Genomic DNA, 22,161 nt, shown 5'->3' with positions numbered 1-22,161 from the left:
CAACATCGAATAAATAAAATACAATAATAAAAACAAAGTCTTAATGCTAGAATTACTCTATGTATTTGAAATCTCCAAGCTTTCGTGAGTGGTATTTTAGACGAAACTTTTAGTGTAGAAATTCAATTATAAAACTTTGTTTTGATTGCTAGAACATTTTTTTTTTATATTGGCCCCTCTTAGTTTCTTGATGTGCCTGTAAAATAAAAAAAATTAAAAAAAATCAATCTCATGCATAAATTTAGGATCTAAATAAATCTCATTTAATTTTTTTTTGATGTCTAAAATTAACTCATTAGAATTTTGAACTAATTGGGCTGAAAATAATAAAAAAAAATATTTTATTGATGAATTTGTTAAAACAATAACAACAACTTCTATTAATTTAAATAATATATTCTCGAACTATCTGAAATTATATCACAGTATAATTTTATATATGTAATTAGAGAGATATATCTAGCAAAATTAATCGATAAATATTTTAAACTAAAATTCGGATCTAAGTTATTAGTGCTTGAATTTTCCTTCAAGATTCTAGAGTAAGATAAGTGAAGTTGAGGTGTCTTTGATGCAAAGGGCTAGTGTTAGTGTTGGACTGCTACTATGTGGTGAACTGGAATTTATGAGTTCCCGGTTTACAATTCTTAGTTCTGTTATGTATCTTGATGACAGCTAGCAGCTTGTTTATATTTACAGAGAGGTCCCATAATGAAGTCGAGTTGGTATTTTTATGGTTCCTGAAACAGAATATTGACAACTTTTTGATGGCGCACTCTGAGTCTTTAGATATTTGATACTCTGATTTGATCCTAAAGGTTCTGAATTATTGCAAAATGAGTAGCAGTAAGACCATTGTTTGGTTTAGGAGGGACCTTAGAATTGAGGATAATCCTGCATTAGCTGCCTCTGCAAGGGATGGTTGTGTTTTCCCAGTATTTATATGGTGCCCTAAAGAAGGACAGTTCTACCCGGGTCGAGTGTCGAGGTGGTGGCTGAAGCAGTCCTTTGCTCAATTGGGACAATCCTTGGAAATCTCTTGGTGCTGAACTCGTTCTGATCAAAACCCATAGTACAGTTGGTGCTCTTCTGGACAGCATCGAAACTATTGGGGCGACGACAGTGGCATTTAACCATCTTTATGGTATGTTTTCTTTGTTTCCTTAAATATGATTTGTCCCCACTACAATTGAATACGTAGAGACTCACTTGAATCAACTTGATGAAGAATGTCAACTTATGATTCTTTCCATATGTTGGTGAACTGTATCTAATTGATGGCTTAAGAGTTAATTGAATTGGGCTTTGTTTTCTTCTACTTTTTCATGCTGGGGTGATGGGGATTGGGGAGTGTCAAATTTTATCGCAATGGATTTGAGAAGATTATAAATGTTAATGATTCTATTTCTCAGTTGAAGTTGTTGCATATCAAACAAGGGAAAGCAGCTTCTGGTTTGTCAGAAAAAAATAATAAAAAGAGCGTGGCTTACGAAATTCAAATCTAAATATTGTAAGGAAATCCTAGCGCAGCAGCTTAATGATCCTTAAAGAGGTGGAAGTTTGTCTTCCCCTATTAAGATAACTAGTAGATGATCAGTTTTGTTTTGGTCTTTTTTTCAAATGAGAATGGCTTTGCTTTATAAATGATAGTTTTGAGTATGATTCCTAGTTTCCTTACAAGAGGTGTTTATCTAACGGCAAATTATCATGTTTTCCTTTCTTTTGTCTCCTTCTCCCAGATCCTGTCTCTCTTGTTCGTGATCACAACATCAAAGAAAAACTGGTAGAGCTTGGCATTTTTGTACAAAGTTATAACGGAGATTTGTTGTATGAACCATGGGAAATATATGATGAAAGAGGGTATGCATTTACGACATTTGAAGCATACCGGGACAAGTGCTGGCACATGCAGATGGAACCTGTTTCACATCTTCCTCCATGGCGATTGGTACCTGCTGCTGGTAGATTTCATTTCTGGGTGGTCTTTCAATCTGGTTCTCTGATTAAATAAATAATTTTTTTTTTTTATTATAGGACCTGTTGGTTTTGGTGCAAAGTCTCTTGCTAGTGGAGATTAATTCTCAATGTCTGTGCATTTCGGTGAGGAAAATGAATAATCTATGATTTTCTTTTTCATGACAGGAACAATTGTGATGTGTTCAGTTGAGGAATTAGGTCTTGAAGATGAAGCTGAAAAATCTAGTAATTCCTTGTTAGGAAGAGGATGGTCCCCAGGTTGGGGCAATGCTGTAAGGCTCTAGCTGAATTTGTTGAACAGCATCTAGTTGGCCATGCAAAGAGTAGGCTAAGAGTTGGGTCCTTCTCCTCACTTTTGTCCCCGTATCTTCATTTTGGAGAGCTGAGTGTGAGGAAAGTTTTCTGGTGTGTGCAAATGAAGCAGTTATTGTGGTCAAAAGAAGAGAACTCGGTGGGGAAAGAAAGCGTGACTCAGTTTCTTAGATCCATCGGGCTTAGGGAATGCTCCCGTTATCTTTGTTTTAATTTTCCATTCACTCATGAGAGATTATTGTTGAGCAACTTAAAGTATTTTCCATGGAATGCCAATCAGGTCCATTTTAAGGCTTGGAGACAGGGACGGACTGGTTACCCGTTAGTTGACGATGGAATGCGTGAGCTTTGGGCAATTGGTTGGATACACAACAGAATAAGAGCAATTGTTTCCAGCTTTGCTGTAAAAGTTCTTCTTCTTCCATGGAGATGGGGGTTGAAGTATTTCTGGGACACTTTTGGATGCAGATTTGGAAAGCGATATCCTTGGTTGGCAGTATATTTCGGGCAGCTTACCAGATGCTCATGAGCTTGAACGCTTGGATAACCCAGAGGTATGTTGGAATATTATGTTTATTGAAGCATTGGCAATTGAATTGAATTGTATGTGTATTGCTCCAACTTCCCCAGATGAAGCATGCTAAATTTTCCATAAACTTTTCCAACTCCATACTTCAAATATGTAACAGAATGCAATTTAGAGTCTCTTGCATGTTTTTGTGCTGTATACAGTCATGTCCAAAGCATATTTTCTCAAGCTTCCCATCTTTATTTTTAAGATTGCTGGATTGTGGCTTAACCACATTGGGATACAGAACTGTTATGGAAACTTCACTCTCTTTTGATCTTCTTTGACGCTGCATGAAAACATCCATCATTTGGTAGTAGTCATTGTTGAATCTTGTGGAAATGACATCCATGGTGCTTTACATATGGTTTATTGACTCCTTGAGCTTTCGATAGCATGTTAGATTATACATCCTTTAAACACTTGTTCAGAAGTTGGAGTATTTTGGGATGTACATGATCTCAGTCCTCTTCTATTTTGGCTAATAATTAGATGATCCACATACCAATGGAAACTGGCCTGCATGCATGAAAGACATCCCTTCCATGTTTTGAAATGGAGCAGCATCTAATACCATGCAATTAAACAAAAACAATATCCTTTTAGGCCTTCATGGTGCTGAGTTTCCCTGATTATCTATAAGAATATAGCAATTTAGTGAAACTATAGTGGCAGATGGTAAATGTATTAATTAAAAGTACAATTGCAAGTGCCCTATTTTCATGACTTATTTTTCTGCGTCATGTGAGTCAGATTCAAGGCTCCAAATTTGACCCAGAGGGTGAATACGTTCGGCACTGGGCCACTGGCTGCCTGAGCTAACAAGAATGCCAACTGAATGGATCCATCATCCTGGGGATGCACCCATTACTGCGCTTAAAGTTGCTGTGGTGGAATTGGGAGTAAACTATCCAGAGCCTATAATTGATATAGATTTTTGCTAGAGAGCATCTAGCGAAAGCTATATTCAAGATGTGGGAGGTGGAAGCAGCCGCAAGAGCTTCAAATTCAAGTGGAACAGTTGAAGTTGTTCTTGATAACACTGATGATACTAAGAATTTGGCCATTCCGAAGGTTGTCTTGAAGGAAAAGGCTCCTTGTCCTGCTAATTCATCTAATGATCAGAGGGTCCCAACAAATCAGAATTACAAGAATATTCCAGCTCATAGGAAGAGATCAAAGTTCATTGAAGAAGAAAGACCACAACCATATAAATTGCACAGTGATGATAATGTGGTGCGTACCTCAAGAAAGGATGAAGAATTGTGTTCTGCTCAGTCTTCAGCATCTAAGAAGCAGGCCACCAGCAGATGTTCATTTTCTGTTCCCCGGTGTTGTTCCTCATCAGAATGCAAGCCTTCGCAGGAGTGTGAATCTTCTGACCTCAAGCAGTCATGGGAAGCACAAATTGAAAAGGAACAGAGTTCATGCAAAGATGGTAAGCAATTAAGCAATTGCACTTTTAGTATTTTTTTCAAGTAACAATGCTATAATTGGGGAAAAAAAAACAAGAAAAAACTTATTAAAATATATATGAGCCATTAAATGGTATTTCACAATTTTTTTGAAGTTTTTTCTTATTATTTATCATTTGTTATCATCATCACAATCAGTCATTGCAACAAGTTAGATTAGGAAATAAATTGAAATGAAAAATATTCATTTCCATTTTCATGGTAACAATACTCATTGTGTCACATAAATTATCATAATTCCAAAGCAATTTTAAAAGCTAAGTTACGGGATGACGAAGTTTTTTCAGGATAATCAGTAAATATACTTAGTGGTTTGTAACCTGAAGTCATTATAATTGCAAACCTCCAAGTAGCCTTAGAAAATGTCGTCCTAGTCTTCGCACATATCACGTCCGAGCAATGAGCATTTGTTAAACCAAGACCTAATTTTCTCTCACAGACGCCATCGAGACCTGGAAACCTAGTGTAAAAAAGAAGAGGAAGAAGTATTAGAGATAATCCGGGGTAAAACACTTGGAGAAGATATGACGTTTGACATTCTTTCCAGGCTGCCAGTGAAATTGCTGCCGCCATTCAAGTGCGCCTGTAAAGCATGGATGGGCCAAATTGAAAACCCTAGTTTCAACACCGACCACTACAACAAGGCCTTGAAATCATATTTCAGGCTGCTTGTTTGGCAAATATATGTCCAACGCGGGAAGGCCTCCTTCCATCCCCTGCTTTTCCTTGTGTTAGTAGGCGAAACACTTGATCCTGTTGAAAATCAGATAGCATTGCCTCCCAGCATTTATTAGGATCTGCCATGTCCACCAGTTCTTTCGAGTCCTTGTAATTTACCGAGATTGGGATGGCATTACTTTATGGAATTTTGCAACGAGAGTCTAATGATTACAAGATAATAATCAAGGGCGACTGGAATTTCAATCCAAGAAGAGCTAAATTAATAATATAATTTTTTAAATAATAAAATATTTTTTATATGTATTTCAAGCTAAATATATTTTATAGATAACTATTTTAACAATTTAGTATGATCCGGTTGACTTAACAAGTTTAAAAACAATCCAGACGACTCTCCATCAATTTAATATTAAAAGATTAAATTAAAAAAAATCAATTAAAAAAATAAAAAAATTATTAAAATCAATTGAGTGAACTCGTCAAATCCATGACATAGATAATGAAATCAAAATAATCTCATAAAAAAATAAAAAAAACATAGCGTGAAATATTATTCTGAGACATCTATCAATAACTTATTTGCAAGAGATGATAAAATAATATTTTGTTTAGCAATATTCTTGAAATATATAAAAAAAAGCCAAAGTAATTTTTTTTTTATTTCTAGCTTTTCATTTAGCATCTCCATTGAGGATGCTCTTCATGCTATACATCCCAAGTATGATCTCTGGAGAGAAACTCCTGATGATCGTGCGGCCATAGAATTAGCAAGACGTGCTGTTCAGGTACATACGTGAAAGGATATTTTCATTCGTCGTCAAAGGATAAGAAGGATAGGACAGTGATCTTTTCATTCGTTGACGTCAAAGGATAAGAAGGACAGGACTGTGATCTTTTCATCCTAAGTATGATACTGGCATCAATAATGAAGATGCTAGTATACGTGTTCTTGAATCAAGCAACGACGACTCTCTTGTTGTGATCCTCTCAAGCCATACACAGTACACTAAGAAGAAATAACTTGAAATATGGGTAGCAAAAGATTATCGTGTCAAGGAGTCTTGGATTAAGAATAGGTGGTTGATCTACTTGATGAGTCCTCGCTTCCTTTTGCATTTTGGAGCAATAATAGATTGCTTCTACAAGGTGATATTTCACACTTGACCATATTCGATCCAAGAACTAACCAGACCAGATTTAATGCTAAGCTTGTCTGTTACTCTGGTGTTCTTTTCTACGTACGCGCAGAGTCTGTTTCCGATCAGGGAAGATGAGAATTGGAGGATCGAATGAAATTTGTTGAAGCATTTAATATTTATTTGAAGATCGAGCCTAGCCATGTTGCTCGGAATCGAGTAAGATATCTGATGCAAATACTTGATATATAGCTGTATTAAGTGATTTGGAGTTGAAAACTATTTAAACATACAAGGCTATCATCAAAGCAAGCTAATAGCCAATTGCGTGTAACTAAATCACTTATCTGTTAGAACTTAAAAGCTGGCACGCATGGGCATCTCTCTCTTTTTTACAAATGTTGGTGATCAAAGTTCTTTTTATTTATGGTGAAATGTATTAAATTATTTTTTTTATTTTTAAAATTTTATTTTTAATAATATTAGAACATCAAAACAATTAAAAAATACCCATAAATAATTTTATTTTGATTTTCAGCAACAAAATGAAGTTTGATTTTCTATTTAATCTTTATATATATATATATATATATATAGTGAAAATGCAATTGGAGGCTGAAATGAAGTTTGCTGAGTGGAATGAAGCAGTATTTTATTCATTTGGTGCTCGGCTGCAATTTCAGGCAGTAGACTTCAACGACTTTCTTATCTGTTTTTTTTTTCTTTTTTGTTGGTATTAGTTTGTCTGTAATAATTGTTAGGGTTTTATTTTTTAACCATCAAAATAAAGTATTACAAATTGAACAAGTATTACAAAACTTGATTGAGTCTCCGTTTATGAATCGATAGAAAGACTTGGTTTTTTAGAGGTTCACAATTTCTCGTTCACGTATGTTCCGTATGTTTATTCTCAAAGCTTAATAGCATATTAGTACTTGATGTTGTGCATATTGGACCGAAAGCAAACACAAATAAAACACAAACAAACAGATTTATGTGGTTCCCCAAAACCGGGTACATCCATGGAGGCAACAAATTGTATATTATTGGAGGAATGATACAAACACTCAACTCAACCCAGTACAATCCCACAAAACCCAGTGTTTCACTCCTACACTCGATATTTCTCTCAAATCTGCTCTTTTTCACTCTCACAGTTGCACTTGCACTCACTGCACACTTGCTATTTTTCTTACTCTCTCTTTGTCTGTATTTATAGGAGAAATGAAAGCCTTGACAACAACCAACAAATACCAAACAAATGCTAACTACTACAATAAATATTGCAGTTGACTTTAGTGTATTTGTCATAAGTGATGGTGGTTGAAAAATGATGGTGGTTAAAAAATGTTGACATAAATTTACTACAAATCTGGACCTTGGTAAGATTTTTTAACCACCATCACTTTTTAACCACCATCATTTATGACAAATACACTAAAGTCAGCTGCAATATTTATTGTAGTAGTTAGCAGTTGTTTGGTATTTTTTGGTTGCTACCAAGGGTTTCATTTCTCCTAGAAATGGAGATAAAGAGAGAGCAAGAAAAAGAGCAAGTGTGCAATGAGTGCAAGTGCAACTGTGAGAGTGAAAATGAGCATATTTGAGAGAAACACCAAGTGTAAGAGTGAAACACTGGGTTTTGTGGGATTGTACTGGGTTGAGTTGAGTGTTTGTATTATTCCTCCAATAATATACAATCTGTTGCCTCCGTGGACATACCCGGTTTTGGGGGAACAACGTAAATCTGCTTGTTTGTGTTTTATTTGTGTTTGCTTTCAGTCCAGTATGCACAATAAATTGTGTTTTATTGTAGGGGATTCCGACCGGTGATGTTCTGATAATTGCCCATTGAAGGTTAAGCACACTGACACAATATTTAACGTGGTTCGACAAATCACCTACATCCATGGGAGAGGTCCATATTATTAGATATAGAGAAAAGAATATAATACAAATACATGGAGGAGGATCACATCCACTCTACTCAACTCCCATCTCTCATTGCTGTCATTGCAGCCATTCTCTTTTTCTCTCTTCTTGTCTTCTCTCTCTTACACTCACTCACATTGCTCTTCAAATAATGCCTTTATTTATAGGCAACAATAGCAAGACAAGATCCATAAAACATGGCACCAATTATGCCACAACATGTGCTTCCACTTTGTACCAAGTGGGTGATGAGTTGTTCCACTTGTACAAAGTGGAAGTGGGGTATTTGTCACAATAATGGCAATTTCCTAACACTTGAATTGTGCCTAAAACTTGGATTCATAGTAGTTGGAACTCTAGTACTTAGGGTAATGTGGATTTTTGGTTCTTGTAGATTTTAGGATTTTTCTGAGTTAGACATTGAATTTTGTTGTTCTTTAAGAATCTTGGGATTAATTATGACGTGGGTTTTGGAATTGATGGTTAATATAGTGGTTCAAGAAGATGAGGGACAACAACAAGGAAATTGATATGTTGTTTAATGAAATTCTGCCTCTTGATGATGGAGGCACTAAAGAGAGAATAACTAAAGCATTCCCCTCCAGCAAACACGGCTTCCATGATCACCCGCTCTCTAAGAAACTCAGAGCAAAATCAAATGATCCAAGCATCACATGATCCTACTAAATTTTTTTCATAACCAGAATATTTTTATTTTCTATTTAATTTGTATATATGGTTAAATTGCCGTTGAAGTCTGAAATGAAGTTTTGTGAGAGGAGTGGGGTAATATTTTTATTTTTTTTGGTGCTCAACTGTAATAGGCTTCATCGACTTTCTTATCTGTTTTTTTTTCCATTAGTATTAGTTTATCTAGAATACTTGTTAGGGTTTTATTATTTAACCTTTAAAATAAAGTAGTTAAAATTAATTTTATATTTTCAGATTGTTTTGATGTGCTGATATAAAAAATAATTTTTAAGAAATAAATAAAAATTATTTTGATGTATTTCCGAGTGAAAAATACTTTAAAAAACAATATTTACTACACTCTCAAACACTCTTTTCAACAACTTTTTTTTTTTATTTTTCATTAGTATTAGTTTATCTAGAATACTTGTTAGGGTTTTATTATTTAACCTTCAAAATAAAGTAGTAAAAATGCAACAAGTATTGCAAAACTTGATTAAGCCTACACTAGCTTATGAATCAATAGAAAGCTTGTTTTTTTTAGAGTTTTATAAGTTCTTATACACATTCTCCATATATTTATTCTCAAAGCTTAATGACATATTAGTCTGTCTATAACATCTTTCTTCCAGCATCAATCATGCACTTCATACTCTCTTGTAAGAGTTCCCAAGTATGTATATATGTATATGTATAACCGAAAACTATGAATATCCAAGTTTTAGGCACAACAGTAAGTGTTCAGCATTGCTCCAACCTCTCTTGCCTCAAGTAAAAGTTACAATTGAAATGTATGTATGCAAGATTCAAGATCTCAAGTTTTGGTGTTGATTGTGTTGTCAAAACAGTTGTTGATGACATTGGTTGCGAATCATGACTCATCAATTTCGAATTCGAAGTAAAGTAATAAAACAAGAGTATGTAGTTGCTAATGAAAAAAAGTATATTCTCTCCGACAGCTAGAGATTATTACATCAAGAAACATCCATCGTGTTGGAATTAATGTTGTTCATATATATATATATATATATATATATATATATATATATATATATATAAACCGTTCAATGACCTTTCCTGATGTTATTTTGTAGACAATAATGAATGTCACATTTAAATTTATATAGCACATTAATATTTGTTTAATAGATTGATTACGGGGAGTATGTAAAATGAGTCAAGTCGGATAGCTAATTCACAATTAGAAAAGTGATGTTTGTGGGTTAATGTCAACATTGGCTAAGAGTATTTATTATACATTATGCTTGGAATTTGAGCAAGAATCAGTATATGGTATGCGGCTTGCCGTCTCCAAGCAAGCAAATAAACACTAAGAATATAATCGATTGTGTTTTTAAAAATGATCTTGATTAATTTGGACATAATCAGGTCAAAACAAAACTAAAAAACAAAATTAGCCTTGAATTAAACTCATTTAGAAGTTGCAACTCAGGTTCTTGTAGTACCGTGAACGACAATGAGGCTTCTTTAGATAATTAATTATTTCGCTTTTGTTTTGTTTTACTTTTTCACTCATGATTTTTTTTATATAGGTATTAAACTCAGTTTAACCTAGTTGATCCATTAGCCTAACAATCTTAATATAAATCATATTTTGATATCTCACCTAACAACTTAAGCTATTGAGTTAAAATGATTTTTTGACATGATATTAGAGCCTTGATGACTAAGCGGTCACAAATTTGAATCTTATCATTCTTATTTATTTGATAAAAATTAAGCACGAAATAGTATGAGTATGTGTAAGTTTCAAGCCCAAAAAGCTTTCACTTGAAGAGGGTGTTAGAGAATAATATAAATTATATCTTAGGATCTCACCTAACAGTTTAAGTTATTGGGTTGAGATAGTTTTTTAACAAATCTAAAATTTAATTCAAATTAGCTAGGTTTTACTTCAAAATATTTTGAATATTAATTTGGTCAAATTTAGTAACTTTCTAAGTTGGCCCACAACTTTGACTAACTCTATCCGAAACCAACAAGGTTAATTTTAAAGAGTATTTAATAAGAACTAAAATGACACTATTTGGAGCAAAAAAAAATTGAATAGGATTAATTAAATGAATCCAATGTTTCGAACCCTAAACTCTGTTAAATCTCAAACCGAACATGACAACTATGTTTTTGAGAGCAGGCAGACCCGATAGTGTGAGGACTGAGGCACCATTTATGCAACCTCAAAGACACACACTCCGAAGAAGATTTATAATTTTAAAGATAGAAATGGAAAAGTAGCATTGCTTACCACGAGATACTTGTCTCTGCCTGTGTCTATCACAAATATTGGTGAACAGTTCGAGCATGAAAGCAGCTCTTTGAACAAACAAAGAGCATGCTAGCAAGCATTTGCATTTTCTTGGTGACCGTCCTTCCTTTGTACCTTATCGTCCGGATTCCGTAGCAAACCCAACTTATAAATCACACATTAAGATCCCCCACAAACCTTTGCTGCCTCTACAAGTCATGAAAAGGACAACCTCGTATGACCCCCAGTTCCTTTTCGCTAACTTTATTTGTCCTCGAATCTTAAGAAGCCCCCCAATTATTTTGCATTGAAAAGAAGCCCATGGCTCAAATCATACTGTCGGCTAAAGAAATTTCATGGTCTCTCTAACGTGACAAAACATCATTGGTTGCAAAAATATGATACGTAATCAAGGATTATGTATGATTAAAATAAAATAATTACATATGGAAGTGCTCCTCGTTTCTTATAATAAGAGAGCAAATACGGTCTTTTGGTGCAAGTTTCTGCTAGTGGGGCTCGCATTACCTGAGCAACGTTTGTATGGTTGTTTCTGACTGCTTACAAACCTTGGCGTGCCGATTAAAATAAGATGGGCATTTGCATATTACATATTCGGGCACGTAGCAAATGCTAATTAAGAAAGTCCATTATTTGTGACTCAACATGGACTCAGTTTCAGCAAAGGAAAACTACAAAAATCCTTTTTTTACCACAAAAAAAAAAAATAGAAGAGAGTAAAAATCGGTCAATGCATAAGAGGTAAAAAAAACTGTCATGGGCATATCATTTGCGTAGTGTAGAAAACATGAAGCAGAAATTAAGAAGAACAAAATACTGAATTCTCATATCTCATTCTATTACTAGCGGAAGAATATATACAGTAGGAAGACCTACAATTAAGGAGGAGATTCAGCAACATTAGCTGACTCCTTTCAGAACACAATAACTGCCTAATTTCTAGAGATTTACATGTATTGATATGGCAACACAATATTTGAATGTATCTGCAAGATAAACATTATCTTGATAAATACTATCTTGAAGATCAACCATATCTTCAAGATCAACCATATCTTCAAGACCCCCCCTCAAGGTGGAGCATGAAGATTCTGAATGCCCAACTTGCGAAGAAGAAAGTGAAATCGATCACGTCCCAACGCTTTAGTTAAGATATCTGCTAATTGAAAGTGCGTTGAAACATATTGTGTAGCAATGATGCCAGATTGTAAGTGCTCACGAATGAAGTGGCAGTCGATCTCGATGTGTTTAGTGCGCTCATGAAACACAGGATTAGCAGCAATGTGTAAAGCGGACTGATTATCGCAGTGCAAAAACATTGGTTGAGAATGAGGCACAGAAAGATCAGCAAGTAGACTATGTAACCATATCAGTTCACTAGTGGTGGCAGCCATAGAGCGATATTCTGATTCAGCAGAGGAACGTGACACTGTGGGCTGTTTCTTGGACTTCCACGATATAGGAGCATCACCAAGGAAAATGTAATAACCAGTAACCGATCGTCTAGTCATGGGACAGCTTGCCCAGTCGGCATCACAATAAGCTTTGATCTGAAAATCACTGTTTGATGGAAAGAAAAAGCCTTGACCAGGAGAACTCTTCAAGTAACGAAGAACATAATAGGCAGCATCAAGATGTGGCTGACACGGTTTTTGCATGAATTGACTGAGAAGTTGCACTGCATAAGTGATATCTGGTCGAGAAATTGTAAGATAAATAAGACGTCCAATCAAGCGACGATATTGACTTGGATCTTGTAAAGGTTCTCCACAGTCTGAAGACAGTCGGTGCTGTTGAGGAATGGGAAAAGCAGTTGGCTTACTGCCAGCCATACCAGTTTCTTTTAATAAATCAAGAGTATATTTGCGTTGGCAGAGAGATATTTCTTGAGGAGAACGAGCCAACTCTAAGCCAAGAAAATACTTAAGTGTGCCGAGGTCTTTGATGGAGAAGCATGTACTGAGATAATGCTTGAGTTTCTGAATCTGCAAAAAATCATTTCCAGCAATAACCATGTCATCTACATAGACAAGGAGAGCAAGGAAAGATGTACCTTTAATCAGAGTAAAAAGTGAATGATCATTGGAGGATTGTGTGAATCCAAATTTTCTTAAGGACAAGGAGAACTTTTCGAACCATTGACGAGGAGCCTGCTTTAGTCCATATAATGATTTATGCAGCTTGCATACCCGATTATCACCTGATGGCAGATAGCCTGAGGGAGGAATCATATAGACTTCTTCATGTAATTCCCCATGAAGGAATGCATTGTTTACATCTAGTTGATGTAATTCCCAATTCTTAGCAGCAGCAACAGCCAACAAACATCTGACAGTGGTCAATTTTGCAACCGGTGCAAAAGTTTCAGTATAATCCAATCCTTCAATCTGTGTATATCCTTGAGCTACTAAACAAGCTTTATAGCGTTCAATGGAACCATCTGACTTGTATTTTAGTTTGTATATCCAACGAGAACCTACTGGTTTCTTCTCTGAAGGTAATGATACTAAACTCCAAGTTGCATTCTGCTCTAGCGCAGAAATTTCTTGTTTCATCGCTTCACACCATTGTCGGTCTGTTACAGCTTGGGAAAAGGTTTTAGGTTCACTCACAACAGAAATATTAGCTAGGAACATTTGATGAGATGGAGCAAAACGAGCATAAGACAAATGACATGCTATGGGATAAAGAGTACCTGAAGAAACTGTATTAGATGTGGGTTGTGATGACTTATCTATTCCAGGAAGCTGCCACACATAATCATCAAGATGAGAAGGAACTCGTCGAGGTCTTTGAGAACGTGAAGTGTTCAAGGGAACAACCTGATGATCAGAATTAATGACAGTAGGCAGTGCAGTTTCAGCATCCAGATTATCTGGAGAAGTTTGAATTTGTGGACTATGATCCGGGAAAATGGTGTCTAATGTCTCCAAAGAGTCAAAAATAGGCAGAGGAACAACTACATTTGATTCCTTTGAAGGATTATGAGACTGAAAAGGGAATTTGTTTTTATAGAAAACGACATCGCGGGATGTAAAATTTTTATGTGATTCCATGTCACATACTTTGTATCCCTTTTTCCCCATAGGATAACCGATGAAAACACAAGTCTTAGATCGGGGAGCAAATTTATCATTAGATCGATTTTTATCATGCACATAACATAAACAACCAAAAACACGTAAATGTGAGTAAGATGGGGGTTTTGAAAACAGTATCTCATAAGGACTTTTGCCAGACAATTTAGGAGTGGGGGTATAATTTATCAAGTAAGCTGCAGTCAGGACACATTCACCCCAAAATTTGATTGGTAAATTGGCTTGGAATCGTAGAGCACGAGCAACCTCTAACAGGTGACGATGCTTCCGCTCTACTATTCCATTTTGTTGTGGAGTATCAACACAAGACGTTTGGTGTGAAATACCATTTTGAGAGAAGAATTTGAACATATGACCAGCAGTAAATTCCAAACCGTTATCACTCCTAACTATTTTGATACTCCGATTAAATTGAGTATTAACCATAACATGAAATTGAATAAAGTATTTTTGTGCTTCTGACTTGTGTTTGAGAAGATAAACCCAGGTGCATCTAGAACAATCATCTACAATGGTAAGAAAATAATGAGCACCTGACGTAGATGGTGTTTTATATGGTCCCCAAATGTCGCAATGGACCATATCAAAAGGAAAATCAGATTTATTATTGCTTAAGGAAAAAACATTTCGAGTTTGTTTAGCTCGATGACACACATCACAACAATTGTTTGAATTTTTAAAAGACACACTAGATAATTCTGGAATTAAGGATAATCGATCAAATGAGATATGTCCTAACCGCTCATGCCACAAGTTGGAAGAAGAAGGAAGTGATGCTGCTGCGACAAAAGGTAAATGCAGCCCATGAAAGTAGTATAAGCCATCACGTAATTCACCCATTCCAATCAGTTTCTTTGATTTGAGGTCCTGTAAGACACAAAAAGATGGAAAAAATGTGACTGAACATTGTAGTGCTTTTGTCAACCTGCTTATTGAAAGAAGATTACATTTGAAAGATGGTATATAAAGAACATGATTTAAAGTCATGTTTGACAGTTGGATCTGACCAACAGAATGCACAGGAACTGATGTTCCATTCGGTAGTTTAACAGGCAAATAATGAGAAGGTATTTTTGTATCAGAGACAGCAAGTGCATCACATGTGAGATGTTCAGAGGCACCACTATCTAGAATCCAATCTGTAGTATCAGATGAGTGAGTGACCTTACCGACAAAGTTTGCTATATTCTGATTAGTAGAGGGCAGTAAGGACATGAGCTGTTCATACTGTTCTTGAGTGAGATTAAAACCTTTACCCGTAGGCTGACTTGACCCTGCAATGGCATTGTTGGATGAAACATGTTCTGGTTTCCTTTTGAAGTTTTTGTTCTGTCTCGTAAAATTTGAAGTCTTTGCTCTGCTTTGCCAACCTGAAGGATATCCAACAAGCTTAAAACATTTGTCTTTGGAATGCCCAGGTTTATCACAATATGAACATTTGAATTTGCTTGTCTCTCCTCTTTGTTGTTCTCCTGCAAAATCCCTTGCTGGAAATCTGAAAGGTTTGACAGTAAACGCTGCTGCCTCTGTCGGCTGATCACGACCAATTGAGGCAATGGCCAGTTGCTTCTCTTCTTTGGTTACAAATGCATAAACCTTATTAATTGAAGGAAAGGGTTCCATGTTTAGTATTTGGGACCGAATGATTCCATATTGATCATTCAATCCCATAAGAAACTGATGAACTTTTTCTGTTTCCCTCTCTGCCCAGATTTCTTTTCCAGCACCACATGAGCATAAAGGGACAGTAGAGTAGGCTGACAACTCATCCCAAAGACCCTTTAGTTTGGTGTAGTAGACTGCTACAGTAAGATCCTTTTGTTGTGCCAAACAAATCTCTCTTTTTAATTCATGAATACGTGGAACATTTCCTTGAGAGAAACGTTCCTGCAATTCTCCCCACATTTCATATGCTGAATCCACATAGGCAACACTGTCATGCAAATCTGAAGCTAAAGCATTAAAAATCCAAGAGATTACCATTGAGTTGCATTTTTCCCAGGCCTGAATTTCTTTGTTATCCTCCTCTGGTTTGAGTAAAGAGCCATCAACAAAGCTCAACTTGTTTTTGGCTCGTAGAGCATTCATCATAGTACGTCTCCATGTTGGATAATTGTCTCCTTTCAAAAGACAAGAAACAAGAACTGCTCCTGGATTATCAGAAGAATTCAAGAAATAAGGTGATGATGAGTCGTGTTTATACATTGTTTTTGATGTTGAACTTTTGAATATGCTGGAGGGAATTTCTCCACTCATGATGATTGAGTGTTTTTAAAAAACAAGGATCAGTATTTGCTCTAATACCATGTAGAAAACATGAAGCAGAAATTAAGAAGAACAAAATACTGAATTCTCATATCTCATTCTATTGCTAGCGGAAGAATATATACAGTAGGAAGACCTACAATTAAGGAGGAGATTCAGCAACATTAGCTGACTCCTTTCAGAACACAATAACTGCCTAATTTCTAGAGATTTACATGTATTGATATGGCAACACAATATTTGAATGTATCTGCAAGATAAACATTATCTTGATAAATACTATCTTGAAGATCAACCATATCTTCAAGATCAACCATATCTTCAAGACGTAGCGTGTGTTTTCATATCAATCGCATGTTCTTCGGTATCTTGCTCCATGAAAAAAGATGAGCATAAATTCACCAAAAAGAAATGAGTATAAATCTTTTTCTACTTGCTTAAAAAAATAACCACCTATGCTTCAAGAAACATATTCCTAGCAATATGTTTTGCCCATTAGAAAAATCTTTTACCCATAGGATCCATCACCTCACAAATCCAAGATTCCTTCACTCAATACAGAGATCTCACCTTTCCAATATTAAATGAGAAAATCAAAACAAAACAAGCACAGTGATAGGCTTCACTAATCTACTCTTTGAAACGTCATTACATTTTGGTCGAACATCGATTTACAGCAAGTACCGACACAAACTACCCCACCTTCGGATAACTTCCGTTAGAAGTCCTAACATGTACGGACTCTGTCTTATTACTTGAATAAACCAATTAAAATACACCCACCATGCCACTCATTAAATTAATAAAGCTTAAGACACAAACATCCGACCTGTTTCTAATCCAGCGGCTCTTTCAGTTGCAGTTGTTTCCATCCGTTAGATCCCATGCTCTGCCGAATATCCCTTAAAAACATTCCTTAAAAATAAAAATATTGTTCCTCCTTTGTCTTCTTTAAAAAACAAAACCACGCCACCAAACAAACAAACTTACAGCTTCGTAACTAATAAAACAGAGTAAATGAGCGAAGCACTCAACAGAGACTACCAAATCTGCGAGGAGATCGGCCGTGGACGATTTGGTATTGTTTTCAGGTGCATCTCTCGCTCCACTGGCGATTCTTTCGCTGTCAAATCCATCGTCAAGAGTCTCGTCTCTGGCGACTCCCTAGAAGCGCAATGCCTCTTAACAGAGCCCAAGACCCTCCACCTCCTTTCTCCTCACCCCCACATAATCCAACTCCACAACCTCTACGAAGACGAAACTCACCTTCACATGGTCATCGATTTATGCTCTAAACAAGACCTTCACGATTTGATAATCACTAACGGGGTTCTTTCAGAGAACGAAGCTAGAGTGGTTTTCACTCAACTGATGAAAGCTATCTCTCACTGTCATACATACGGCATCGTTCATCGAGACATCAAACCTGAAAACATCTTATTTGACGAGGGGAATGCAATTAAGGTAGCGGATTTTGGATCTTCTGAGGTTGTAATGGAAGGGGAGATGGTGAATGGTGTAGTGGGGACACCGTATTATGTGCCCCCTGAGGTTTTGTTGGGAAAAGAGTACGGAGAGAAGGTGGATGTGTGGAGTGCTGGGGTGGTGTTGTACATAATGTTAACTGGATTTCCGCCGTTTTATGGGGAAACAGTGGTGGAGATATTTGAGGCGGTTTTGAGAGGGAATTTGAGGTTTTCTGCAAGAGTTTTTCAGTCGGCGTCGACAAGTGTTAAAGATCTTTTACGGAGGATGCTCTGTAAAGATGTCTCCAGGCGATTTTCTGCTGAACAAGTGCTAAGTAAGTTGAGCGAATTAAATCATGTATTAAAGAGTTAAATTGTCCTTCTTGATACAATGTTCATTTAGCTCTTGCTTCCAGTTAATTGTCAAGTTTCATGTGTTTGTTTTCAGGACATCCATGGGTAGCAAATGCGGCTGGTTTAACATGAAGGGACAGGGGGCTTAGACTGAGTAAAGACATGCTTGTATAGTATAGATGTGTGTGCTTGGTAGTAGTGTGCATACGGCATAGAGAGCAGCAGCAGCTGCAGCAGCGAGTATCCTACTGGGTTTTCACTTAGAAAGAGGATGAGTTTTCTCTCCTTTCAGTTTTTTTTCCCTGGGAAAAGATGAGAGGTGCGTGCGGGAGTTTTCTTACTGTGATGTTTCTTAACCAGCATAAGATAATGTTGTTAGCTATATAGTTCATCGTTTGAGAACTTTTTGATCCTGCTCTTCCTTTTGTTTTGTAAATAAATATCTTTCGTATGAGGTTATGATTCTGTTTTATCCAAAATGCAGCGAGTCTTCTTGTCAAACATGGATTAATATCTTGTTAATGAAATTAAATCTGGATTCTCTTAGAAGGTTATTGGGATTCAAGCGATCAGATGAATTCTCTTAACCCCACAATAGTGTTTGGGTGAGAAGCTTTTGAACGTTATCCATTGGGGGTTCGAAGGCATCTCAAACTTCTACCATCCGAAAATCTTGAATATTTTTCAGGAATTTGTATTCTTTTCATGATCATACGAAATATCAGATTTCCATGAATTTGTCATTCCCTGGGGGATTAGCCGGTCCGACCACATTTTTTTTTTAAATAGTTTTAAATTAGTATTTTTTATTTTGTATTGTTTTAATTATTAACGTAAAAAAAATATTATTTTAATATATTTTCAAGTAAAAATTATTTTAAAAAACAATTTTTATCACAATTCCAAACCTGCAACAACTCATGATCATTATTTTGGTACGAAACAAACAGAGACAACAGTTGAAACCAGAGAAAAACGGTCATGCTTTCCATTGGTTGCAAAAAGGCTGTGGAAGAAGGAAGAATTGATGCAAGTCTGGATTCCTCAGTGGCCATTCAGAACCCAAAGTCTGTGTAAGAAAAATCACAAAAATTACGAAAAGGAGCGTGGAAATGATAGTTATGCGCTCATAAAGTTAAGGTTCTGCTTAAGAGTCTGATAAAGATGCAAATCATGAGAAGGTTATGAGAAAATGAAGCGCACTTACTGCTTGTTGCGATATGAAAAGGATATCATTAATGTACTGCTAACACAGTCCCAGGCAACAAGCGTAGGATAAAGTAGAATCAAAGATGCCTGTCTTCTTTGGATTGGACTCTCGGTGGAACAGGGAGATATTTAGCTTATGAAGCGTGCTAAAGGCACCTTAAACCATGCTGGTTTCAATGAAGGAAAGGATTAATTAATTTAGCTGGGAGCCTGCTTGCTGCCTAGTAAGCATCCAGGAGTGTTGTGGCTGTAAGCCTGTTAGGGTGCTTCTCCACTTCTTTGAACATACAGAAAGTTCTTTGCCTTTTAACTACCGAGCTACGCTATTCTTGTTAAGCATAACATCATTCATGCAAGGGCTGGTAGCCCAGAAAACATTACTGCGAGAAATAACAGAAACAATTTACACATACAGGGCAGAGAAATGGTCCCTAATTTCCAACTTAATTTCACATTTCAATCGAAGGCAATGGAGACCGATGAATGTTTCCAATAAATGTCGTTACAAAAGTGCCCAGAAAAGAAAAATAAATCACATGCTTTGGAAAAATAATTAAAAAGGCGATTAGATAGAGTGCAGGAATACGTACTAAAACACTTTCGTGCGATAGATTAAGTGAAAGGTTATGTGATCGGTGAAATAGAGATTCAATCTATAGGAAACGTGCTAGAAAACTGAGAATCATGCCACCAGAGACCTTTTTTTCTTCTCCCTGCATCGAAGACCAGGTAGTTCACAGCTAGAAAAGAAAGCAGAATCCTGAGCTTATTATGCTCATAAGCATGCTTATCCATGCATCTTTCGGTAGATTCCTAAGATTATACAGAGATACTACATAAAAAGAAAGCCTAGCTGAACTGAAACGGTTTGCCTAGACTCAGCTGTGGATCCATTTTCTTGCTCAGCCTCACCAGGCAATTCCTCAAGTGATTTTCCCTTCGACTCAAGTACCAAGAAAGTAAACATCAGTCCCAGGAAATTTACGACACCCAGTATTTTAAGAATCTTCCTCGCTCCGATACCATCTACAGCATACAAAGATCCGAATGCAACCACAACTGCCCCTTCTTTGCCAGATGCAGCTGATATACCATGGCAAGTAGACCTCAATTTCGCTGGGAAAATCTCAGCAAGAACAACAGCAGGACTTTTGCCAAAAGAGAGGCATGAAGCAATGGAGCAAATTACCATATCAAAATCCAAGATGTTACAGAATAAAAATGATGTGTTGAATAATTAGTTAATATTTTAATTTAAGTAATTTGATTTATTTTTTTTAGTTAAAGTGTATAGTGACTTAACATAGAAAACCTACGTGGTTAGTAGTAGCAAGTGGTGCTTAGAAAGTCAAGATGACTTGTAATTATAGTGTCTGGTAAGCTAATATGACTAATACTTGTAAAAAAATCTTTTATAATAGACGTTGGGATTCTCTGATGATAAAGTTAATAATTATATATATAGATAGAGAAAATATAATAATATTTCAGAGAGATAGATTCTGAAAATATATATGCTGAAAATGTTAAGAATAAAAAGATTGTAAACCTGAAATTTGAAGAATTCATGAGATTTTTACAGCCCATGAGTTTTGTCATTTTTTAAAAAAAAGACTATAGTATAATTTAATCCTTATAATATTTTGAATTATATTTTATTTTTAATTATATATATTGAATCAATAAAAAATATTAAAAAACCTTCGTCCTAGAAAATATTTTCATTTTCAAGAGAGTGTAAAGTTTGTAGCACATTCCGATCTCATGGGATGCTGGGTCCATGCACAACACCCCTAAAAAATTAGCGCACCCAACACCCTAATTAAATGAATCCAAGTGTAATGTTAGGATCCAATAGGGAGTGTAGGCACACCCAACATCCCAATTAATTGGAAGGGTGCTGCGCGTCCAGCACCGCCATTTAATTAGAAGGGGTTGAGGCACTAAGTGTGGATCCAATTAATTCAAGCAATGGACTGGACTTGTTTTATCCAGTGGAGCTTTTTTAGCCTAATTATTTTTGGGGCTTTAGCCCACTGAATTTGGATCCATCACATGAGCATCAATGTCATACCATAGACAAGTTTTTTTTCTCCCATTTTTCCATTGTTCCCAAATATTATGAACTTTATTTATTCAAACAAACAAAAATAGTAATAATTGTGACCAAATGCAATTACCGCCAAATCCAATTATGAACTCTGTCTTGACCCTCCATTGAAGCTTAGAGTTTTCTTTTTATCTCGACTGAGATTTGAGTCTCCTAGTCTTGAAAGATTATCAATTAAATTTTATGTTTATCTTATAGTTTTTTAACACAAAATGTTAAGTTTCTTGTATATTTGAAGAGAATCCATAATAAATATGGATGATAAGAGATGTAATTGAGATTTAAAAAAAAATAAAAAAAATTCAATTGATATAAAAAAATTTTAGGTTGTGGTTTTGTTCCTGGACATGTTTTGTATGTGTTCATTTTCCGCTAATCATGAGCCAACCAGCTATAGTCTAGTGTTTGGTGTTGTGGTTAGATGTTGTTTTTTTAAAAAATTATTTTTTAATTTTTATTTATTTTTTGATTATTTTGATGTATTAATATTAAAAATAAATTTTAAAAAGTAAAAAAATATTATTTTTATATATATTTTAAATGAAAAACAATTTAAAAAATAATTTTTATTACTATCTCAAACATCATCAATGTAATTTTT

General features: G+C 35.6%; 1 protein-coding gene, 1 long non-coding RNA gene and 1 pseudogene across 4 annotated transcripts; 2 read left to right on the top strand and 1 right to left on the bottom strand.

Annotated features, from left to right (window-relative positions):
* The first annotated feature begins 7 nt into the window (after window positions 1-7).
* Window positions 8-4,906, top strand: LOC7473460 (cryptochrome-1-like; annotated as a pseudogene).
* Window positions 3,300-4,247, bottom strand: LOC127905616 (uncharacterized). Its single transcript, XR_008059800.1, has 2 exons — window positions 4,102-4,247; window positions 3,300-3,971 (listed from the first exon to the last, which is right to left on the bottom strand). It is a non-coding gene; the product is annotated as an uncharacterized LOC127905616 (long non-coding RNA).
* A 12,451-nt stretch (window positions 4,907-17,357) lies between the features above and the next one.
* LOC18101605 (phosphoenolpyruvate carboxylase kinase 1) lies at window positions 17,358-19,811 on the top strand. 3 transcript variants are annotated; one of them, XR_002983283.2, is made up of 3 exons: window positions 17,363-18,222; window positions 18,336-18,560; window positions 19,192-19,811. XR_002983283.2 is itself a non-coding variant. In XM_024606773.2 (2 exons), exons 1-2 carry the CDS (start codon window positions 17,439-17,441, stop codon window positions 18,348-18,350), a joined length of 822 nt encoding a protein of 273 aa, XP_024462541.1. In that variant the 5' UTR covers window positions 17,358-17,438; the 3' UTR covers window positions 18,351-18,720. The 3 variants fall into 3 exon arrangements, 2 of the variants coding, with proteins under 2 accessions (XP_024462541.1, XP_006379898.1); XM_024606773.2 differs by lacking the exon at window positions 19,192-19,811 and having other exon boundaries at window positions 17,358-18,245; window positions 18,336-18,720; XM_006379836.3 differs by lacking the exon at window positions 19,192-19,811 and having other exon boundaries at window positions 18,336-18,720.
* The last annotated feature ends 2,350 nt before the right edge of the window (window positions 19,812-22,161 follow it).

Source organism: Populus trichocarpa, chromosome 8, assembly GCF_000002775.5.
Source record: "Populus trichocarpa isolate Nisqually-1 chromosome 8, P.trichocarpa_v4.1, whole genome shotgun sequence".
NCBI classification, from domain to species: Eukaryota; Viridiplantae; Streptophyta; class Magnoliopsida; order Malpighiales; family Salicaceae; genus Populus; species Populus trichocarpa.
Note: the sequence above shows the minus strand (reverse complement) of the source record. Positions and strands in the feature narration are given on the sequence as shown.